This window comes from Epinephelus lanceolatus, chromosome 5 (genome assembly GCF_041903045.1).
Source record: "Epinephelus lanceolatus isolate andai-2023 chromosome 5, ASM4190304v1, whole genome shotgun sequence".
NCBI lineage: Eukaryota > Metazoa > Chordata > Actinopteri > Perciformes > Serranidae > Epinephelus > Epinephelus lanceolatus.
In genome coordinates, this window is record NC_135738.1 from 9,625,432 (window position 1) to 9,649,452 (window position 24,021).

A 24,021-nucleotide genomic window follows, 5' to 3' on the forward strand; every position below is an offset into this window, starting at 1 on the left:
TTGCTGCTGTTTTGTATGAACAACTGTCCAAAATCAAGACATATTGAGTTTACTGTCACAAAATACAAAGAAAAGAAGCAATATAATCACATGTGGGACTGGGTAATGTTTGGTATTTTAGCTTGAAAAGATACCTTAAAGATTACACAATTAACACAGTTGCTGATTGAATAATAAAAAATTTCTGTTAACTGACCACTCAATAACTTATAGTTCCATCTCTAATCTCCATTTGCCCCAGCTTTACTACTGTATTGCACATTTTTATTAAATAAATTATTTAAATCTAAGATGTCACTTTAATGGGTGCCAACCATATATCAAACGGGAATTTTTCAAAAGTGTCTTGTGTATCATTAAATACCCATATCTCTATAAATGAGTAGCTGTAACACATTTTCAATATGAATATTGTAGGCTTTGAAAACTATCCGCAAAACATACATTTATAATAATGGACTTGCCAAAGAGGGCCTGTGGAGTTGAACAGGTTAATTATTAATCACTCTGGTCATCAGTATGCATGTCCAGCCTTGTTTCCTGCACTCTCACTCTTTTTCTCCCCTCTTTCCACAGGAGCATTGAGTTACTCTGCAGCCCTGGGCCTGATGGGGAACTGGACTCCGCAATTTGTATTCCCTCACAGAGCAGAGGTCAGCGGTAATCAACCCAAACACTGCCAAACCACTCTCTGTCTCACCACACAGCATTCAGCACACACCACTTATGCCTCTACACTACTTGTTGTTGTTGCTGTTGACTGGCACATGTGAACCAGTAAACAAAGTCTTTTAGAGATAAAATAGATGAACATGTTGTCCCCTCATTGAGAGAGGAAGAGAGGCCCTTGGGCTTCTCTAATTGGTTCCCGGAGGAGGCTGTTATTTATGTATTCAGTTTTGCTCAGCTTTGCCCCTTCCTGCTTCATTCCTCTTCTTTTTTTTGAAGCAGGACACTTGGTTTCCCCGGCAACTAGGGCTCCAATCGGCCGGCCAGCTGCAGATTAGTTCAGCGGTGGGGGGTTTAGGTGGGTGGGAGGGGATGTGGAAGGGGGGGCGATGATGGAAAATGGAGAGGGAGGAGAGAGAAGAGAGAAGGAGGGAGGAAGGGAGGGGGGTGGGAAAAGTTTGAGAAGGGGAGAGCCAGCGTCATTCAGAGATAGGAGTCCGAGTGGGTGAGTGTGTGTCTGGGAGCTGAGAGTGGAGAGAGAGCTGTAAACATTTTAGCCCGGAGGCTGGATGGGAGGAGGGATTTCCCTGACTTTGTGACTTTTTCAAACTTTTCTTGCGCTTGGAGCGGCACTCTGTGTCTTCCTCTGTGTGTATATGTGGGAGGTACAGGCAGGGGCTATGCAAAGTGAGAGCAGTCGGAAGCAGGGGTAGGGGTGTACAAACTGTGGAAGAGAGAGGGGGGAAGAGGCAAACTACTCGGAAGGAAAGGAACCATGCAAGTGGATGCTGTCTTCTGCGGGGTCAGGTTACGCAAAATGAGAAACAACTCCAAGAGCACTTCATCAGGGCTCACCCAGCTCAGAGAGGTAAAGTGAAGAGTTGTGTGTGATAATGTGTGTTTGCAGTCACTTTATTTTTTTTTTTTTCTCAAAACAAAGTCAGTCAAGTTCTGGTAAAAATGTGGATTTCTTTCCATACAGCATATGGAAGACACAGTCATTGACTTATTAGACTTTATATACTATACTTTCTTAGCCCCAAAGTGATCCGCTCAGTTTAAAAGGCAGTATTCCTGCTTGAGGATCCATCTTCATGCATGTGCATCAACTTCACCTCCTCACATACTCTCATGCGTGACCTTGAATGTGTCAGCATGCATGTGTGTGTCCATGTACAGAATGTACACTTACGCTCGTTTAAAGCAATATGGATGGTAAATGTTAGGATGTGGTTTTGTCTGTGTTTATTTGAGCTGTATTTCACTCTGGACTGCCCTGGCTCCAGTTAAAGTATGCCTGAGTGTTGCTTAAGTAGCCAGTCTCAAACTGTCTGCACCAAGTCCATTACTGCTGCCCACAAGAGACTCATCTGTGCCTTACTGAAGTATCTGAGCACACGTGAGCACACATACACACATGTGTGCACTCAATGACTGTCAGCTCTCATCTGCTTATTAAATGAAAACAAAATGTAGGAAGTTGGGTTGGTGATCATTTGGCGATCAGTGAGAGCGCACACTAAAACCAACACATTCCAAACCGGCTTGTTGAGGGGGAGAGAAAGAAAAGAAGAGAGGATAAGTGAGATGAGCATTCCTCACTGTGAACAAAGACACCTCTTCATGCAGAGTCCCAGCACATGTATTGTTGTGAGGAGGCAGGCAGGGGTGGAGACCTCCCCAGGGACAGAGGAGCTCAGGTGGCTCCAAAAAGTTGGCTTGTCAAGGATTAGGGATAACAAGTTGTTTGCGGATTCATGAAGAGGCATGACTGAAGCTGTGCAGTTGGGTTTGAAAGTTTAGCATTGTTCCCGTGGTTAGGATGGCATTAAAATGAATGAGGAATAATCTTAATTGTTTAATGGATGTCAGTGTATAAGATGGTGTTTGAACTTCTGGCCAGTTTATGATTGTATTTGCATTTTCTCATTTAACCACCCTCTGCTTTGTGGCTTTGACAATACTCTGATGCACAAGAAGAGATGCATTTCGAATTTCCAGCAGCAGTTTGTTGGGATCTACGGACAATCTGGATAATTAGCCTGGGCAGTGACAGCCACAGTGGCTTAAACAGACACATAAAAACAGCACTACTTGTAAAATTAGTCTTTTTCAGCAGATGAATCAATAAAAAAGATCTCAGAGTTGTGGCGCCATTGTTTAATTGTTAAGTGGCAACAGGTGTAAAAACCAGAACAGCAATGGCCACTTATTAACAGAGATACCACCTACAGATAAAATGGGGACTTACTGTTTAAATATAATTCATTGTAAGAGGTTGATATGTTCCAGGAGAAATAAAGGGGATAATGATTCATATCCTTACTGACTGGTAAATGTACCATTTGGAGTTTTCATTGTAAACAAACACGGTTTTGTTTATATTTCTCAGCAGAGTGTACCCTTAAGGACTGCCCAACATCTTGAATGCATTTACTACCTCATAAAACATTTGCAGTGTTTGGAAATATTGTGAAACTTGCGAGACTAACGTCTTCTCTTAATTGCTGCATTGTTATCTTACTGCCCCCGACTGACAGTATGTGGGATTGCAGGAAACAGTGACTATTTTTACAGTACATTTCTTCCCCCTTTCCTTCGATACACATGGCTCACTCCTTTCGAATGTTATCACTCCATTAAATAGGCATTAGTCGTGGTTATCAGTGCTGTAGATACAGCTTAGGGATCTCCTGCTACACTAGTATGTTTAGCGTGCCACTGTCACCTTATTAAACAGCCACTGGCAAAGGTTTATGTTTCATCAACACTGTTGTTAATGTGTGGTTATGTTAAGGCACAGAAAACATTTGGTTATGGTTAGGGAAAGTTCATAATTTGGCTTAAAACACCCACATTTATTGGCACAAACACTGCTGGAAACTCCTCCATGTCTTGCTAATTAACAACCAGTGTTGTTGTTAGTTGGTCTTGAACAGTGGTCTGCAACAGTCCGCAGCTTGGCAGCTGTCTCACCTATATTTTTTAATTTAATTTAATTTAATTTTATATACTTTATTAATCCTCGAGGGGAAATTCAATTTTTTTTTATATGTTACGCTATCCACTATTCCCTCCAGCTCTCGATGGCAGACAGCTATACATGTCACAGCACAACAACAAACAGCCATGTAATAGCTGATATGGCATTCTAAACTTGGTAGTCGGTGTAGTAGGAACCTTTTAACCATTATCTATAATGCTGGTAACCTCTATTAAAGTCTTTTTTTAACTGTGACAGCGTTTGAATTGGGTGCGTGGCTTGTTTCTGAGGTAAACACCAGTTTATTTATTACCATTCAAGTTGTTGTACATGCCTGGCTAGCAACTAATATGGTGTTTTCCAGCTAAGGTATGAATATCCACCTCATTATTGCCCACTGCAACCAGAAGGTACATTTTCATCAAGATTAAGCTCTGTAGTGCCACCAGTGGTCAAAAACTCCACAGGGCTCCTTTAAGGAATCATTGTTTAAGATGGAAACATGGCAAACTCTTTCCATGGAGTCCACTGTGTTGCACTGCCATGCTCTAGCCTGGAAATCCAGACCCAAATCTAGAAGATTTAGGGTCTGGCCATGAGTAATGAAAACTCAAGGGGCGGCACCAAGCATGCATTTGTAAATATCACTGCACGCAATTGGATAACACTACAACCAATCAGAACAATACACGGGGTGACGTATAGGCTTAGCTACCAGCGGAGCTAACTGGTAGATTAGACTCTTGCCGTATTCGGTTGGCAAAACAGCAAAAACGTCCTTCTTGCAAAGGAAAGATTCGAGCGCCATCTTCTGTTCCTCTTTTAGAGAAAAAGCGAGGTCTGACTCGTTCATTGTAGCGGCCAAAACCGTTTCAAACAACTGGTGTTCATCCGTAGCCATCTTGCAATGTTTACTGACTGATTCCGGACCTCGTCGTCGCAGTGCTGTCGTCATCTGTTTAGCTCGCCTCTGGCCCGCCTATAAGATACACCGATGTGATTAGTGCAGCTCGGTTTCATGGGCATAGGTAATGAGCATCATTACTGATTGCTAGAGTGACTCGCTGAGCAAATTCAAATTGGGCTCTCGCGAGAACTCAGGGTAGCCATGCTCTACAGTAGCCTAGAATAGACAAACTAAGCACCGGCTCTAAATAGGGGCACTTGCATTCTCGCAACACTCACAATAGTTAGCAGCCCCTCTGCAACGAGCAAAATGAGACATGAAACTGTTTTATTCAGTGTTTTTAGCAGTTTTGATCACCTGATTTGTTTGTTTGGAGAGGAAGACACCTCTGTGGATAATTCAGCTCCCAGTAAAAACCTCCTGAACAATGAACACTAAAGGAATCCTAACCGAGGGTTCACACTTGGAGAAGTTTCAGCTAGTTGCACTCTGCCACCAAATCCTACACACTGCTCCTTTAAGTTTGATGCTCATCCATGTATCTGTCTGTCTGTGTGTCATGACTCATGCCATATCACTTCATGTGAGATAACGGATGCTCTGTTGCGTGTCATACCACAGTTCAACAGGAATGTCTGCTGTGTCCTATAAGCACTGACCCTTAAGAGATGGTTATCAATCAGCCAACATAATCAATCTCAGGGGCTTCATCTCAACGGCCTTTTATTTGAGCCTGCTGGGCAATCATTAAACCCAAGAACTAGATCCATGCAAAGTGCAGCTGAAGTACTCTTTGATTTGGGACAACTTTCTGCACTACCTCTTAAAGTTAGTGTTATTTTCATATTGGCATATATGAACAGCTTCAGCAGGTTGATAGCAGTTTTACGGACCTCATTTCTACATTCCTCTGCTCTCCTGTTTCTGTCTGTCCTAACGTTGTATTTACTAAACAGGGTAAAGTTGAGAGTTTATTGAATTGAGACTGGCTGACTCTTAGGCACTGTGAGGAGAAGGTTTATAGAGTTGGAGATAAAGACAGAGGGACTGTCTGTCTGCTAGTCAGCAAGGTTGTAATAAGTAGGCTGCAATCTTGTAAAGGGGCTCTGGTGTGGAGCCATTGTGTATGTGTGTGTGCGTGTACCAGTGTTACTATCACACACACACACACAGGTCTGTCAGATTGGGTCAGTTGTTTACATTCTGAGTCAGGGGCAGAGGCTAACTGTCTGCATGACTGCTGTGCAGAGACAATGTGCACTGTGGTGGAAAAGAGGACATTTGTGACCTTGTATTCATCACTCAGAATATTCACACTGAGTGCCTCAGTCCTCTCCTCTTGGTGATTCATTTTACTCTCAGACACACACTCATTCACTTTCAGGGCATTTTCCAAGCAGTTCCTTTCCCTCCTTTCTTTCTTTCGCACCAAAATATTGACACACACATATTCATGGCATTCTCACCCAGTGCCCATCTATCATTTCACTCTCTGTGACTCATGACTCGTAGCATAAACACACCCTGACATATCAACAAATGCAACGCATGAGGTCTCAAATATACCAAGCAGAGGTTAGCAGATTTTTTTTATTAGTATGCATGCTTTGTAAGGGAAAAAAGACATCTCCTGAAAACTCAAACACCAGATGTTTAGCGTCGTGACTAAGTCTGTCATCTCTCACAACTGAATCAGCTTGTTATTTCTTTCTTGGAAGCGTGCTGAAGTGGAGAAATCGGTCTTGATGATTGGTATGAGTCACTAGAGTGCAAATTCATCCAGGAAAACAGTGTTTAGCTTCACGTTGACACTATGGTCTCAATTTACAAGAGAGTTAACTGTTAGATGGCTGTTTTACATGTACATTTTACAAACATGGACAGAAAATGTTTTTATAAGCACATTTATGAGTCATATGTCTGCATATGTACCACTGTTGTCATGTGAAAACGTGATGATTTTTCATGGTTTAACTTCAGTTCACTATATTTTTTTCTTAGTTTTCATGGTGTGTTTGCGTCTATGACTGTGTGTGTGTACATGTGGGTGCGTATTTGTGTGCGTAAGCGGATGCAGCCAGTGACATCTGTCTTCTCTATTCTTTTCTGCCCAGAGAAGTGACAGCAGGGCTTTAGGAGGTTACGGCCTGTATACCCCTCCTTTTACAGGAACTGGCTTTTGACAGGCGCACTGCGGGGGCGGCCTACAACTTAAAGACCCCACCGGGCCAATCTCCTGCCGATCCCGGGCTGCTGTTGTCACCACGGTGACGCGCTCAGAAAGAATGTATCCTGTGGTGATGGTGAAAGAATTCTTCTTGTTTCAAAGATATGGTGGGGGACGTATTGTCTGTGATGTTGGTAGATGGCCATGGGTTTAGCCATGATCAAAAACACCCCCTCCTCATACAAACACACAGATGCATGGATAATGCATACCATTTTAGACACCCCTAACCTCATCTGCGTAAGAGTCAAAGCAACACACACGCGCGTACATGCATGCATGGATAATGCATACCATCACACTGGATACTGGAGACATTTATCCAGTTGGCAGCTGGCCATGTTTCTTTCATTAAATGCTCCCTTAACCCTGACATACACATATATATGCATACACTCTTCTCTCACAGCCTGTCGCTTGCAAGCTGTTGCTCTGTCTGGCAGTTGTCTGAGTTGTATTAAAAAGAAATCACACCATAGCTTGAGAGAAAATAGCTGCTGCAACTCTAATTGGGACATTTAACAGGACATGGCAGGCTGAATCCCTGTCCTGCTGCGTTGTGTACACAGACTACAGTACAGAATGAGGATCTCTAGAAGAGTTAGGTCTTTAGAGAGTGGCAAAGACAGAGGCGGCTACAGTTTGATGGCAGGGTGTTAGATGTGGGCCGGGAGAATTATCACAGCAAACCGTTGCTGATGAAGACCATGCAGAAGCCCAGTGTTTCAAGCTTGGTTTGGTTTTGCAGCTTGTTGCCGTTGGCAGCGCATGGCGGTGGCATAAACCCGAACACACACAGCCTAGAACACACACAAATGCATGCAGAAAAACAGGCATAGACAGACTCAGACACAGACGTGGAAATATAGACCAAAATATGCACAGACACATCGATGCAAACACATGCCCACGATCATCCACTGAATAACTATGCTTGCACGTGAACATGCATTTACCATTTGTTTGACATCCCCGGCACGGAAAAAGAAGTTGTGTGTGGGGAAGGCTGCCGTCTGGAATGGAATGCCTCCATGTGGGTTCAAAGTGTAACTCTAATGTGGCTGTACAGCTCGTTGATTTAGGCTCCGGTTGCCATGTTATAATGAGCATTCCAAGCAAAATGGGAAAAGGTTACCACATGCTTTGTTAGTTTGGTTATGTGCTGCGTGTGTGTGTAATATTTGAGATGGAAAAACTGTAAGAGCAGTGACCTTCAAATCATCAGCCTACCACTCTTCTCTTCGTCGTCTTCTTCTTTTTCTTCTTCTTCTTCTTCCCTTCCTCTTCTTCTTTCTCTTGCAGCCATGGCGTAGAATGAGAAAAATTTTGTTTACCTGTCAATTTAGGGATCCACTCTATAATGAGAATTAAAACATTGTCTGGAGGTTCATCCAAGTGTAACAACTTAATGAGTAGATACTCCAGACGCACTGCAGACACAGAGCTTTGATCACACCAAATCATATCTAAACACTGTCTTGTTAAGCTCTAGAGCTCGGAAAGTAGTAGTTTTCTCTTTGCCTGTCTCCACTGTAATGACGGCTACAATAATCTCATCCTTCTTATATTGCTATATAGTATTAGGTTGTATTTGCTGAGGCTGGTGTCAGTCTATGTCAGTCCTTCTCAGAAATGTCTAGTTTATATAGGGATAGGCTCAGTTGCCTTACAAAACTATTGATTTTGGGTACTTGTAGTCTGATTAGGCAAAGTTAGAATTCTTCCTCTCATACTGTAGTACAGGAATAGATTGATGATATTACATTTACAATGACCGTTTTGGTTAAAATGTAACATCTCATGAGTGTACAACTACAGCAATAGTAATAACAGTAACAGTAATATTAGGCTATTTTTTTGCTTATTACTCCCTGCCTAACCCTAAGTCATTTTACTGCTTGTTATATTACTTTTTGGTTACACCCCACAAAATTGGCAATTGCATCCTTTCTCTTCAACATTTAGACTTCATATGTACGATTCTGTGAATGTTAGAGTCATCTCCAATTAGATAGCTTGCAAATGGTTTTTCACCTGGGGGTCCTCTCTTGCCTGTGGCCGGTATTTTCCCAAGGATCTGTCCAAAAGACAGAGGGTCAGACGTGGAAGTAGGTAACATTTCTTTAAAAAATATTCAGCCACAATCTTCATTAGCTCTTTGTTGCTTGTAGTCTGCAACTGTCCATGATTAAATTTCAGTTCTAGTTGTGTAGCTCTTGTAGGGCCACAACCATCCTCCACTGTCGAGGAGGACTCACCTTTGGTGGGGTGCAATTCCACGATCTTCACGTTTTTGTGCTGTTGGTTCTAGTAGTTGTTTTAGGAGGTTTGAGGTCGTGTTTTTCGCAGTGGAAAGAGTCTTAGCACCACCACCTGGAGCTATGATAGTCTTGTCATCTTTCCTTGTTACAAAATCAATGTAATGGGGACACGTCACCACCGAATGTTAAGTATTCCGTCTTCCACGCTAGTTTGCTGCTTTGTGATGTGCATGTGCAACAATTACGAAAATCAACCCTGGGATGTGGTGGATTGTTTGATCTCAAATCCGTTGGGAGGGTCACAATAAAAGTAATGTCATAATGACTTATTTGTTTTTGGGGTAACTGTAATGTTATCACTGAAATTTTATCAGTAATTCATTACACTGTTTGTTACTGGGAGAAGTAATACTATTGCTGCCCAGCACTGTTTGAATGTCAGTATATTTGCTATGTGTTGAGTACAATTTGTTCTGAGGATCCTGAGGAGATTATGATGGAAACACACACCTTTAGATCAGTTTTGTTTTGGTTGCTTCAGCAGCGCTAAACACCCCTCTCCATTTCACTCAGTTTTTTGTCCACTGGCGGTCTTGGCTCAGGCTCACAGTTGTTGGTCACAGGGTGTGTGGAGGTCAAAAACGTCGGCTCCGACTCTGACTCTGGAGTTTACACTCCGGAAGAGAACTTTCCCAAGCTCTCGCCTTGCTCGGCTCCCCTGGGGATCGGCGGGCGAATTATAAAAATCTGTTTCTGTGCAGGCGTGCAGAGGAGCAGGGATGGGACGGGGGAGCTCTGGTGGGAATTCTCAAGCGGAACCCTTAAAATGTGAAGGGGGGAAAACAGGAAGGAGAAGGAGAGGAGAGGATTTTGGCTTTGGAGCTCAGCTCAGAGACTGTGGCTTGGAGGAGAAATTTGATCTGGGGCCCAGAGAATAATGTTAGTGTGCTGAAGAAGCCAGGTTATTGTTGAAAAGCTCTGTAGGTCCACTCACTGCTGCACGTTTACTGTGGCTGAGCCTGTTTTAGAGAGGAAAGGTTTTACCATTAGGCTCAAAAATCCCACATTGTGTGTCAGCACAATATAATATCAGATGCTGTAAATACTGCTCACTGTAGGGAGTCTTTTTTTCCCCTGTGAATGATGGCGTATTCAATGACACTTCCTCATGTGTAAAATCCAGGCCCTTTGGGTGTTGTTAACAGCAGAGACAGGTATTGTCTGAGGTGTAAGACATGCCATGTCTGTCTCCTGTGTTTAATGGCATGGTGAAACTGAATACAGCTGTGGTTGCAGATGACAGAAGGTGTGTGTCTATCACCTGGCATATTACCTGTGGCTGTTTATGAATTACCTCACCCACTGAAATTCATCTCTGCCTGCCAAACAGGGAGGATGGCTGCCAGGAAGAGCTCCATGGCTTCTTTTGTTTGGCGAGCTCTCCTGTCAATGGCCTTACTTACTCTGTCAGTGATGATTTATGCTTGCGGCAACCACAGTGCTCCAACCGCAGGTGCATCTACACCAAGGTCTTGTTTCTTACTGCCAGATGAGCCCACGGTGTGCACTAATTTGTCTCGGGAAGGAAGGGAGCTGGATTCAGAAAAATTTAAAGGGATAGCAGACGTTTCAGATTCAGAATAGCTTTATTGTCCAATATGAGTGGATGGAAATCATTTCTGACTTAGAGACTATAACCACACGCAATACTAAGGCCAGAATGCTAACATACTCCCAATGTCCATACTAATGCTGATATTTAAAATTAAGATGTTCACCATCTTAATTAAGTGTGTAAGCATGCTAACAGTTGTAATTAGCACTTAAGTATTAGAATGTCTGCCCCTTATTTTATGACAATCCATCAAATAGTTGTCGAGACATTAGATTTAAATCACAAATGCCAACTTCATGGTAGCTCTGTATAAAATGTACAAAATTTGGCGTCAGTCCAGATAATAATGTTGAGATATTTCATTGAATAAGTGAAAAGTTTGACCTGCTTGGTCAGAGGATCGCCAAAGTATAGAACAGAGAATATACAGTACAGGCCAAAAGTTTGGACACACCTTCTCATTCAATGCGTTTTCTTTATTTTCATGACTATTTACATTGTAGATTTTCACTGAAGGCATCAAAACTATGAATGAACACGTGGAGTTATGTACTTAACAAAAAAAGGTGAAATAACTGAAAACATGTTTTATATTCTAGTTTCTTCAAAATAGCCACCCTTTGCTCTGATTACTGCTTTGCACACTCTTGGCATTCTCTCCATGAGCTTCAAGAGGTAGTCACCTGAAATGGTTTTCCAACAGTCTTGAAGGAGTTCCCAGAGGTGTTTAGCACTTGTTGGCCCCTTTGCCTTCACTCTGCGGTCCAGCTCACCCCAAACCATCTCGATTGGGTTCAGGTCCAGTGACTGTGGAGGCCAGGTCATCTGCCGCAGCACTCCATCACTCTCCTTCTTGGTCAAATAGCCCTTACACAGCCTGGAGGTGTGTTTGGGGTCATTGTCCTGTTGAAAAATAAATGATCGTCCAACTAAACGCAAACCGGATGGGATGGCATGTCGCTGCAGGATGCTGTGGTAGCCATGCTGGTTCAGTGTGCCTTCAATTTTGAATAAATCCCCAACAGTGTCACCAGCAAAACACCCCCACACCATCACACCTCCTCCTCCATGCTTCACAGTGGGAACCAGGCATGTGGAATCCATCCGTTCACCTTTTCTGCGTCTCACAAAGACACGGCGGTTGGAACCAAAGATCTCAAATTTGGACTAATCAAACCAAAGCACAGATTTCCACTGATCTAATGTCCATTCCTTGTGTTTCTTGGCCCAAACAAATCTCTTCTGCTTGTTGCCTCTCCTTAGCAGTGGTTTCCTAGCAGCTATTTGACCATGAAGGCCTGATTGGCGCAGTTTCCTCTTAACAGTTGTTCTAGAGATGGGTCTGCTGCTAGAACTCTGTGTGGCATTCATCTGGTCTCTGATCTGAGCTGCCATTAACTTGCGATTTCTGAGGCTGGTGACTCGGATGAACTTATCCTCAGAAGCAGAGGTGACTCTTGGTCTTCCTTTCCTGGGTCGGTCCTCATGTGTGCCAGTTTGGTTGTAGCGCTTGATGGTTTTTGCGACTCCACTTGGGGACACATTTAAAGTTTTTGCAATTTTCCGGACTGACTGACCTTCATTTCTTAAAGTAATGATGGCCACTCGTTTTTCTTTAGTTAGCTGATTGGTTCTTGCCATAATATGAATTTTAACAGTTGTCCAATAGGGCTGTCGGCTGTGTATTAACCTGACTTCTGCACAACACAACTGATGGTCCCAACCCCATTGATAAAGCAAGAAATTCCACTAATTAACCCTGATAAGGCACACCTGTGAAGTGGAAACCATTTCAGGTGACTACCTCTTGAAGCTCATGGAGAGAATGCCAAGAGTGTGCAAAGCAGTAATCAGAGCAAAGGGTGGCTATTTTGAAGAAACTAGAATATAAAACATGTTTTCAGTTATTTCACCTTTTTTTGTTAAGTACATAACTCCACATGTGTTCATTCATAGTTTTGATGCCTTCAGTGAGAATCTACCATGTAAATAGTCATGAAAATAAAGAAAACGCATTGAATGAGAAGGTGTGTCCAAACTTTTGGCCTGTACTGTATTCTTATAGGGTTTCTATGTGAAATGCAGACCATATGAGATGTTCAGGCATGGTTCTCAACATGGAGGTGGCTCAGCTGGCGGCTAGCAGCTAACAGTGCTAACTGCATAAACAGCACTGAACAATAGCAACAGTAATGACAGAGCAAAGGTTGGTAACTGGGGGGAACCGGAGGGTGGGCGCTACCGTTCCATGACAGCGATGCCCCAAAACTGTCACATAAGCAAGTGCAAAGCAGTAGCGATGAGCTAGTCAGTGGAATACACACATACATGTGGGAAGCTCGGATTACAACACACAGTGGGGTAGTGAAACTTAGCTCTCTGCTTTGGATGCCATTTCCCCACTATATCTTTACATAGCAAATAGTGTTTTTAGTGTTGCATACAAGAGTACTACAATACTAGAGTATAGAGTGTGCCAGGGCTGACATCAAAACCCGGAAGTTTAGCATCACGCTGGTTCCCGGAAGAGAAAGTGAATGTGATTTTTGCATTGCGTTTTAGATTATGTCAGAAAATAAGCTCTGTGGCTAACACAAGTTTATGATACTTAAAGGTTTTGTTCAGCGAGATAATCTTCACATATTAACATCTTTCATACTGCATTTGAAGCTTAAATGTGATCACCAGAAGTAAAAAGCTAACGTTAGGCTTTAACGGACTACATGACTACTCCACGGTCGCATGACTCTTGACGTCACTGCCACTAAGCTTTCAACTGATTTCGGCCGCTTTATTTTAAAAACATTGTATAATGGGGAAATCAGACTGTTTAAGCTAAATAAGAAGCTGTAATGGTGGACTGCCAGCACTCTCGCCTGTTCGGGGGTGATGACGTTTAATGTCCCCGACAGGGTTTCTAGTTGTATTGAGCAACTTGTTAGCAACCGCCTTTTTTACAACACGTAAAAGCTTCAAAATTCACAAGTAGGGTATTTACTGATGTGTTTTGTGTTGTAGAACAAAACCTGAAACTCGCTTAAGCTTTTGTTAACAACAGACTTTATTTGAGGCATTTTACCAAAATCCCATTCAAAAAACGTATTGACTTTTAGACGAGAGAACCGGAAGTGCTAAAAGCGCTAACGGAGTTCCAGGTTTACTGGCACACTCTATTGGCTGCACAAGAAGTGTTTAAGTATGTAAAAATAAGCAAAAGTATTTATATGTCATAAGTAACCTAAATGGGGCTGGTTGTATACTTGGCTGTATGAGTGAAGTGTGTCGGAAGCAGTTATGTGATGAATGGAAAAATGGTACTTACTTTCATACCACTGCACACCTGGCCAGTAACTGCGTGAAGTCGGCGTGACGGCCAGATTGTCTGTTTCGGAAAGTTATAATAATTGTCACCCCCAATTTATCGTTGTGGTTTCAGACGCTGTGAGACAACCCAACAAATACTTTAGTTTGAAACACACTGACGCCTTTGACATCACCAAATCGTTCGATGCTGCCTGAAGCTGGAGTAGTTCTTCAGCTGCAAATGTAGACTACCAAAGTTTTGGATAGGACAGAGGCAGTGTTGGATGAGGTTATGTAGGCCAAAGTGAGAGCTGTTTAAAAGTGGGCCCCGGGATGTGTTGGCATGGGCACAGGTCTGTGGAGCCAGCAGGGTAATTGGGAGCAGACTGGGGATGAGTCAGGAGCTCTGCTGATGGGAGCTCTCTGTCTATGGGGAGGAGGGGCTGGCATGTCTGTGGGAGGGAGTCGAAAGACAGATGCTCCGACTCTGCAAAGAGACGTAACATGACACCCTTTCCCAGATGGGGGGGATAGAGAGAGATTTGTTTGCTCTGCCTCCAAGACGGATCCATCCTCCTCCTTCTCTTCTTTTTCTCCTCTTTTTGTGATGATCTTGTCTTTCTCTCTGTTAGAGAGGCTTCTCTGCTCCTCATTGAGCTAGTTAGGGCCTCTTTGTATTTGCTGGCGATTGGCCATTGCTGAGGTGGAAGAATTCATTTATAATCCAATTTTCCAACAGGTCAGTCTGGGTTTAAAAATCTCCTCTGTGCTTAAAAGCTTCCACAAATCTTTTTAAATTATACACTTAATTTTCACCTTTTATCAGGCCAACAGCGTCAAAGACTTCCCCTCTAAACTTGTACTTCCAGAAGGGCACATTGGAGACTTTAGTGCATCATTAGCCTGCAAGTTGCACCATTTGTAGTCGCTGGAATGTGGAATGGAAGCCACAAACTCCAAAGGGAAATGGGAGACCTTCCCCGTTAAAGGCCTGTGGTTAAACTGTTACGGGATGGACATTTGTAAACTCTGACAGGTGGAACAACTGAGAAGGACATTTAGAAGGATTTTGCTGAGTTTGTCTGGAGTTTTCCTTCCGTTTGCTGCCGCTCTGACCTTGTTGTAGTCGGAGCTGTCCCATTTATCAACAAACTCAAGTTCTTATTGTATGGGGTTAATTCTTTAGCAAAAAGAAAAAGCTTGCTGTGCAGAATCCTGATGACTTCATTTCAGGAGACGAAGGAGGTCAGTCTTCCTGCAACTGTCCACTTCCTGCAAATCACATCCTTCACACTTCACACTTCCTGTCAGTTTGTGTACACAAACATAAACAAGAACAATTCATTTCATGCATAAGAGGCCTCCTAAATGGTGCAGCATTCTGTCCCTTTGGTTGTGCTTGTGCGCCATAATTACAGCCATAGTGGCTTCCTCTGTGGCCCCAATTATAATTAAGGTTTGTTTATACATTTTCTGAGGTAATATTTTGGCCCATTCTTCCAGCTCCCAGCGGGATAGACTGTAGACACCCAGGCTGTCAGAGTCTCAGTCATAAATGACAACCACAATAACAAGAAATGCTATATGTGCAGCATTGCAAATACAACAATGGACACTTTTGTGTTATATTTAGAGTGGATTGATAAGCAAAAAGGCATGCAGGGAGAAATTAATTGTTTGTGGTATCCCCCTTCAGTTCCTGTCTAGTTCTGTGGCTAAACCAGTTTCAGTGCTGTCTCACGTCCATCCTCTCCTAACAATGGAGGGAGCAGAGGGAGAAGTGGAGGGGTAAGAGGACAGCACAGCAGGGCAGGAGCACTATCAGTAGGTTTGGACAGGACACTTGGCAGCAGGATGGCTTGTGCATCCACTGTGTGTGTTTGTGTGTGCTTGTCTTTTGCCCCTAAAGGCCAACTGATAGTCATGTTTACCGCTGTACAACATATAGCACAGGTCCCTGTGGTCTGTGGTTGGATGAAGAACGGAAAGATAGGGATGGAAGAGTAATGTGTATCAGTAATGTGTGGAGATGAGTGAGAGGTAAACATGGCGTGCCGGAAAAATTTATAAAGTCAACGAGTGTGCAGCTTCCAGGCTTGTATGTAACACACTTTCTGGCTGTCAGTCGCATGCATGGGCAGATACACATGTAGATACAGGCACACATAGTGATAGAGTTGGCCTGTTTGGCTCGCTTCCAAGGCCTTGCTATGAAATCAGCTTGGGAAAGCAGCAGGGGCCCTGAACAGGACACAGAGACAGAAACAGAGAGAGAAAAAGAGAGAGGGAGGCTGCCGAGCCCAGATAAAATTCCATTGTTTATTTGCCCGACCCTCTCCTTCCCACCTCCTCCTCTCCATACATCCCTTCCTTTACCATCAACCCTTCCTTTTCTGCTTCTTCAGGAACCAGGCAAAACCCTGTCAAAGCCTGGTCAAGGCAACCTGTCAGTCACTGTGAAATCCCCATATCGCTCAAACCAAGCACTTAATGTCAGCGCTCAAAACAAGTTGGCATGAATAATCTCTGCTCCAGATCTGCAGAATGTAGATGTGGTACAGTTCAGTATGGAAGAGGATGAGAGGCTATAAGGCTTTAAAACCAGTCCCCCTTCATCCCTCCCTCCTATCCATCACTCTCTCCTTCATCATACTTTTGTGCCCACAACTCCAAGACTGAGTGGGAATGAAAGGGAGAAATAAAGAGTGAAGGATGGGGAGGGAAAAAAGCCGCCAAGTTTGCCATTCCAGAAAGAGCAGGCTAAATGTGCAGTGGTGTGTTAAATTGATTGCAGGCAAGGCTTTGGCACATGCTATACTGAGCCACATCTTGTAGGGGATAGGGTCCTCAACTCAGCGTGGGTGCAGACAGAAAAAGAGGAAAATAAACATTTTTTTCCTCGCAGTATATAATTCCCACTTTGAGCTATCATGTTCTCTCCTTGTCCTAGTTTTACTTAAAAACCTCACTCATAAGGATGACAAGTGGTTGAGGCGCTGCCTCTTTTTGGTTGCTTTCTGTATTTTGTGTGCCTCCATGTCCTGATAACTGTGAAATGCAGCGTGGGCCGTGAGCGACGTTGCCCTTTTTAGGTATTTCGAAATGACAGAGAGAAACAGAGAGCAGTTTGGGGAAGAACAAGCAAGGGATGATGATGTCATGGTGTTAGCTGTTTCTGTAGGGCTGGACAGAGGGATGGAGGGACAGAGGGATAGAGGGGAGGATGAAATCTTTATGAGAAGCAGCTGTTGGGGAGAGGCAGGCAGGCCAGCCGCCAGAGCGCTATAGCAGCAGCCAGCCAGCAGTTTGCTGACAACAACCCAGAGGTCTGATAAAGCTAGCTACGAAACACTGACAGCACCACCTGCATATAGTGTGATAAAGTCAATTCAACTCCAACAGCAAACCTTGTCCTGATTATCACCAAGAGTTAACACTTAAAGATAACAAGCACAAAGAGCTCAACAACAAAGATAGAAACCAAAAAGGCCAGCTGCCACTGTCTGAGTTGATATTGTCTACTTTAGCTTTGCACTGTGAGGAGTATTAGAGAGATAAAGATAACATGTTAGAGTTTATCACTGACAGTAGGATTCACCCAGGACTTGAAAACAGGGCTCTTAAAAGCCAGCTCATCACTGACACTGCTTGAGGAACTCATCGTGGAAAATGTGGTGTGTGTGTGTGTGTGTGTGTGTGTGTGTGTGTGTGTGTGTGTGTGTGTGCATGTGTCATCACATTGCCACTAAATGAGTCCAGGCTCATTCTTTACTCACTCCGTGAATCCAACAATGTGTGAGTTCAGGATAACAAAAACCAGTCAGGCCAAGTGTCATCTATGAAAGGCCTGTATGTGTGTGCCGCTGAGTAATCTGCGTGCTGGCTCACATACTGTACACAAATGTGCCAACTCTTTGTGAATCAGGGATTCATTTACAACCCTATGACCAATCGAGGTCAAATAGTATTGAGTTTACGCAGGGTGCCAGATGAATGGAGTTTGGAGTCAATATAGTGGCCTGCTCTGTGGAGAAGGGTCTAACTGCAGACCTGGCGTTTGAAGGCCATTGGTCTGTGGGAAGAGATGGGAAGAGAATATAGGGTCCCTAGGTGTGTAATTCCACATAGCCAGACCTATCTCACACTGTGCCAGTGCTGGAGAAGAGTCTGGCTGAACCTGTCATAATTCTGCACAAAGGGAAAAAAAGGCTCTGGGATGTTTGTAGTTCTGTTAGTCGCTAAGCCCAGGATGCAGACACGGAGGGCAGTTGTTTTGGTGGAGAGGCGCCTGCTGGAATTACAATGGCTAAATCACTGCAGAAGTAATGCCACGTGAAACACTGAAGAACATTTTAGCATGTAGGTCGCTAGTTCAAAGTGTGGAGATAGGTCTGGTTATGAAAGACTAATTTCTTGTGGTGATGACTATTTTGAAAATGCAGGGAGTGTGTTAAAGAACAGCACCTGACTTTGAAGCCAATTTTGCATTGTGGACTTATGCAGAATTATAATGCTTGGGGATGTGATGCCATGGGGCCCAAAAACATCCCCCACAGACATTTTCCCTATAGACGTACATTGTGGAAGAGATATCTGTTATCAGTGGATACATTTTTTGAGCATCATAACCTCAGGGAAATGACTTGTTTCACTATCAGGATTTGATCCATTTGGGCCAGTATCATTTTGAAAGTCTAGATGAACCACATGATTAAATCATTCTTATCCCCATTCAAGATAGCGGAGGGCTAAACTGTTAGCTGCTTGGCTGGCAGAAGTTAGCCGTTCAGCTGCCCTGTCTCTAGGGCACCTGCTTTATGGGCCCCACAATGCGGAAGGGTAATCTAGGTAATTTCATACAGCAGAAATCTAGCCTTTTTGGCTTCATGTGCCACTAAGCAACGTGCATAGGAATGAATAGGGCTCCACTTCCAATGCTATATCCAGTTTTCTTTATATGTTGATGCTAACAGTCTGAGATAGGTGGCCAGTAACAGGCTCTACACCCACAGTTTATATCCTGTGAACCAGTCTACCCGATATGAGGTCTGATCTGAGGTCTTTAACTTGACTGTCACTGTTCTATTTTTAATCTTTAGTAGTGTTGTCGCAATACTGGAATTTCTAACTTTGATACAGTACCTTAAAAAATGTTGATTTTTGATAACATATTCATAACACAAATTCAATATATATGCATAAATCTATATTTTTTACAATACAAGGCTCTAGTGAAAGCATTGTATGCTGTTATCCCAATACTGAAACTGTTATTGCAGCTTGCCCCGCTGTATGATTCAGGACAGGCTTTTCACCCTGCCATTGAATGTGGCAGTACTGAATGGTTAAGCCTTCCAGTGTGGTCGGACAGCACATTTTACTAGCTAGTCTGACAAAGTACAGCGTGGGCTAAAGGGTCAGGAAATGCAGACTTGATATGTCTTTAAAAAAGCCACTGTACGGAGGATAAAGCGTTTTGATACAGGTATTGCATGGTCCCTCCAGACCTACCCTCAAGTCAAACTTTGCAAAGTTTTCTGCACTGTTGATATAAACACCAAAGTTGCCTCTAGTCAGTGTCATACTTGCTGGCATACTTAACCCCGCTTGATTCCCTCCCTCCCCTTAATTGTGCATTTTTAGAGTAGGTGGTGCCAGCTGAGATAGCTGAGATGCTATTTATTACAACAAGACAACACTGGGATTCAGCCATTATGCCTAAACAAACAACAACCCTGTCTCAGCGGTATATGTGAGTGCATGTTTACAGTATAAGAATCTGTCCATGGCCAGATACCCAGTGTCCATCTGCTGATGGAAATCTCCCACAGGGTTTGTTATGCAACTGATGCTCGGCTCTGATGCCCTGCGTCTGACCCCGACTGCTGCTATCTCTGTCTAGTAAAGGCTTCAAGGCATTAAGATTGTGTGCTGTTCACTGAGCACCAATCCTTTTTTTATCTCAGGCCAGGACTAGAGGTTATCCTTGATGGATTATGTTGGCATTTTTTTTAGCTGAAGATCATTAGGCAAAGAAGCTAAAACAAGCAATAAACTGTCAACAGGTGATTCTGGGTAAAAAGGGTACTAGAGAGGGACTTCGCAAAATTAAACCTAAATGTCTCTTTGAATATCAAACAGAAATATTGTGCGTTATTTCCATTCTAACTCTCTCTCTGCTGCCATCTTCTCCACCCAGTGCTCATCCACCCAGCTGCTGCTGAACAATACCACTTCCACTTCCTCTGCCACAGTGTCCACGGCCTGTCACACCTCACAGGACTAAGGCTGAAGGGGGCAGTTTCCCGTGATGTTTTTATTGGCCTCAGCAGATGGCTTCCCTCAGCCTCTGTATTGTTATGGTGGCCATCTTGCTCTGAGGGTCAGGGTTAACAATAGTTGCCAATAGCTGTAGGAGACAAAAGCCTTCGTTGCTCCCGAAAAGAGTTTCCTCAGTAACCAAACGCAGTAAAACTGGCAATGCTGTCAAATGTACCGCTTTTATGAGATGCAAAGACACTACTGCTTGTCAGGTTCAGGCGAGTGCTGGGAAGCACTGTCTTGCATGTATGAGTCAAGTTTGGGATCCAAGTAAGTCAGAATTGTGTGAAAATACCAGATTACCTTTTAAGGCTCTGGAATCTCCACTTACAGCACTTTCTGTTTTGGCCGTGGGGCTCGAAACAATGAAGTGGGACAGCCTAAAAGCCTACAATGTTTTCACAGTGCAACAGTATACTTATATTATTCTTTAGTTTTGACAACCCCTGTCTCCCCAGTCCCCCTCTCCTCTTCGATTTGCCCCCTCTCTTCATATCTCCCATCTTTCCTCTCCCCCTGTGATACCCAACACCGTCCCCAACCTAGAGAAAAATTTAACTGTAAAACTAGGAGACTCTATACATTCTTTACAGTCCCCCCTGCCCACCCCCTTTCCATGCAGGATTTCTGTTCTTCATTTCTGTGTTGGGTTTTAGTAAGGAGAAAAGAATCAGGAGGGGGAGGAAGGGAAAAAAAATTGGTTGATGTTTCCCCTCAAACATGTGACCTCTGCTTGGCTCACAGCTGAAAATAATTTGGGCCTGCAGGCCGGTGGATGGCTGACGCAAACCCTCCTCCTCCTCTTCTCTCTCTGGGGGGCTAGACCTTGGGCCGATGGTGGGCTAAAGACAAAGCAATGGATAGCTGTAAGTTGAGCTGTGAGCAAAACTGGGGGCTAAAAAATGACACATTGTACTTTTAGTACTTCTTGTCAGCCGAGACCGCAACTTTTCCGTCGCGTCCATTTGTTCTTCCATTCTTAAAGAGAAAAGGCCCAGAGTCATTCAAAACACTGCACCCCAGAGGGCCAATTATGTTGTTAACTCATGGAAGAGCTCGGCTATTTGGCTGCAATTTTTTTTTACATAATCCACCAAAAATGTGGCTTTTTTTCTGACTGCCAGTTGGGACAACAATTTGAGGAATTCGGCTGAATTAGACTCACATTCCCTACATAGTCAGGGGGCAAGAGAGAGAAGTGTCAGGGTTAGCTAATGCAGGTTTATTGGTAGAGGGGGTTTGAGTCAGGCAGTGCTCAGGAAATGTTTAACGGCCTATGGATACCCTAAAGTATCCCAGCACATCTGGTTGAAGTCACACATGCACACAAATCCATAACTTGGTTTGGAGTACGGACAGTTTGGCAGGATGTATAGATCTATGTAGGTGTGTTTTTATATGAGGTTCTGTGTGTGGGTATGCAGCTGGGTGGCAAAGCATGCATTAGTGTCTATACGAATTTACTTAAGAACAAATGTGTGAATACCTGCCAACAGGAGTAAGCCCTGACCTTCCCCCCTCTCTCTTATGTTAACCACATCTGTGCCAGACAGAGGCTAGGCCCTTCTGCTCCATGCCAACCCTCCACCAGCTTTTATAGGCCAAGTTATGAGCGCTGTGCACCAGAGGCTTTAATTCGATGTTACATACGGATGGTCTTGCGAGGCTCCAACTGGATCTGGTTTCATTATACTCTGACAAATGGACCAAGTAATAATTTCTCCCCCTCACAGTCGCCTTGGCACAACTTCTCCGTAATAAAGAACAGAGGGAAGATGTGTAGTGCTGGAAGACACGCAGCACATTAAGGAAGTTATTTTCTGGAATTGAAAGGAGAGTTTGCGGAGAGAATCTGAAGTGCAAAAACAAAATGTGTGCTCAGTACTTGTCTTGAAAATACTCCAGAAATCTGTTTCTGGCAAATGCAAAAAGACGAGACACTGAGTGATAACCTTATAAAGCTGAACTCCGTGCCCCTCTCTGGCTTCCAGCTGCCAGTAATGTTTCCCTAATGGAGCTTAATTATTTTGTGGAGTTTTTATTTTTCCGATATATACGTTTTCCGTAACGCCACATGGATGCTGGAACATAAAGTGTGTTTATGCCTGTTGGCTGGCCCTTGTTTAAGTTTTGTTTTTAGCTGTATCCTCCAATTACTAATCAAGTGGGGTTTGGGGGATGCCGTGCAACCTGTGAGGTCTGCTTCTCTGCAACTTCTGCAATCAGAAAATGAGTCTCGTTTGTCACAGAAATTAGAGGTTTTAGCTATTTTGGTAGTTTATATTCACACACTAGGGTAAGAGGTTTGTTCTCTAAGGGAGTCCTGGGGAAGCAGCTTTTCTTTTGACCTAACTCATTTGTCATTCTATAAGTCTGCGTGTTTTTATGTATCATCTCCATAACTTTATTAATATATTAATGTATTTCCAACTGTCTAAATTTATGCTCTGTAACAGTTTCACTTGTAAATGTGTTTTTTTTGCAACTTCCTGACCTACAAGCTGAAATGTAGGTCTGCTTTGCTTTCACATGTTCAACAAACGTTTACCATACACACACAGTGCACTCACCCCATTATATAAATACACTGTACTGTAACTGATTGTGTATGTCTTTGTGTGACTGTACAGGATGCCAGCTGCTAGCACCATGACCGGTGGGAGGGCCCTGCTGCTGTGTACAAACACTGACAACTGTATCTACCAATCAGTAAACGGGTAGGTACCTTAAAAGCCAATCAAATATCTGTCTTTTTTTTCTGATTCAGAGTCCAGTAGCAATAATTAGAGCCCAACATATCAGTGCTACAGCAAATACTACGGTAATGCTTGTTTTTGGATATGTAATTTCCTCTGCATAGCGTTGTCTGTTTGTACTAAAGGAGGAGCAACAGTTCCTCCTTTAATGCATCAGAAAGCTACCTGTGATATGCTGTGAAATCAGATCAGCTAGTGCAGCACAGAGGCTAGTAGAGGCTGCCAGTCCTCTCAGTCCTGTTTGTTTATAGTAGAAGGGCAAGGTTATATCAGGTGGCTATGTGAAAGTAAAAGTCAAATTCATTTTATATATTGACCCGATGATTGACTGGCTGTCTGAACATTTGAGAGCCTCAGTTATCAGTGCAAGAAATGAACAACAGCATCAGTGAAAGGGAGAAAAAAGTGTGCATTATAGTTTTAAGAGAGAAGTAAACTTCAACTCCCAAAGCACATTGCAGCAGAAAACAACTGACCACAAAAGTTAAACACTCTTTTTCGCACGATTGTAACAGCGATGCTGGTGATGTGGGTTGAGCATTGTAGAACTTTTGGGTCAGTACATCAAGGGTAATCAACATCTCGGTCCTGAATTCAAAGATGAAGCATTAAAGGGGCACTTCACCTCGCCAGGAAGAGTACTACTCTGTGAGTGTTTTCTGTAGCTATGGAGGGTGCTTTCTGTTTCTCTCTGAGCTTTCCAAAATTAAAAAAAAAAATCAGGGTTATCTCAGCTTGGACATTTTTTTAACAGAAACCCTGCAGTACATACCTGAGGTGTGGAGTTTGAATGAAGTGGACTTTTAGAGGGCAGGATGAGGTCTAAGGGGGAGACGCAAGAGCATGTGAGCAAAGCAAAAGCCCATGGCATTATGTCTTGCTCCATATCACTCCTATTTTGCCCCAGCACTGCTCGCACCATGAGTCCGAAGCATGCCAGACCCAGAAATCTGTGTATTGCGCACACTCTATTTTCTGT

The 24,021-nt window shown here is 43.4% G+C and overlaps 1 protein-coding gene across 1 annotated transcript in view; it reads left to right on the plus strand.

Moving 5' to 3' along the window:
* The first annotated feature begins 1,147 nt into the window (after positions 1-1,147).
* LOC117262519 (DENN domain-containing protein 2A) overlaps positions 1,148-24,021 on the plus strand; it is a 48,294-nt gene continuing 25,420 nt past the window's right edge. Inside the window, exons 1-2 of the mRNA XM_033635524.2 lie at positions 1,148-1,537; positions 22,917-23,003. Of these exons, the coding sequence (XP_033491415.2) occupies positions 22,918-23,003 (86 nt within the window). The 5' untranslated portion in view covers positions 1,148-1,537; position 22,917. The remainder of the gene's footprint in view (positions 1,538-22,916; positions 23,004-24,021) is intronic.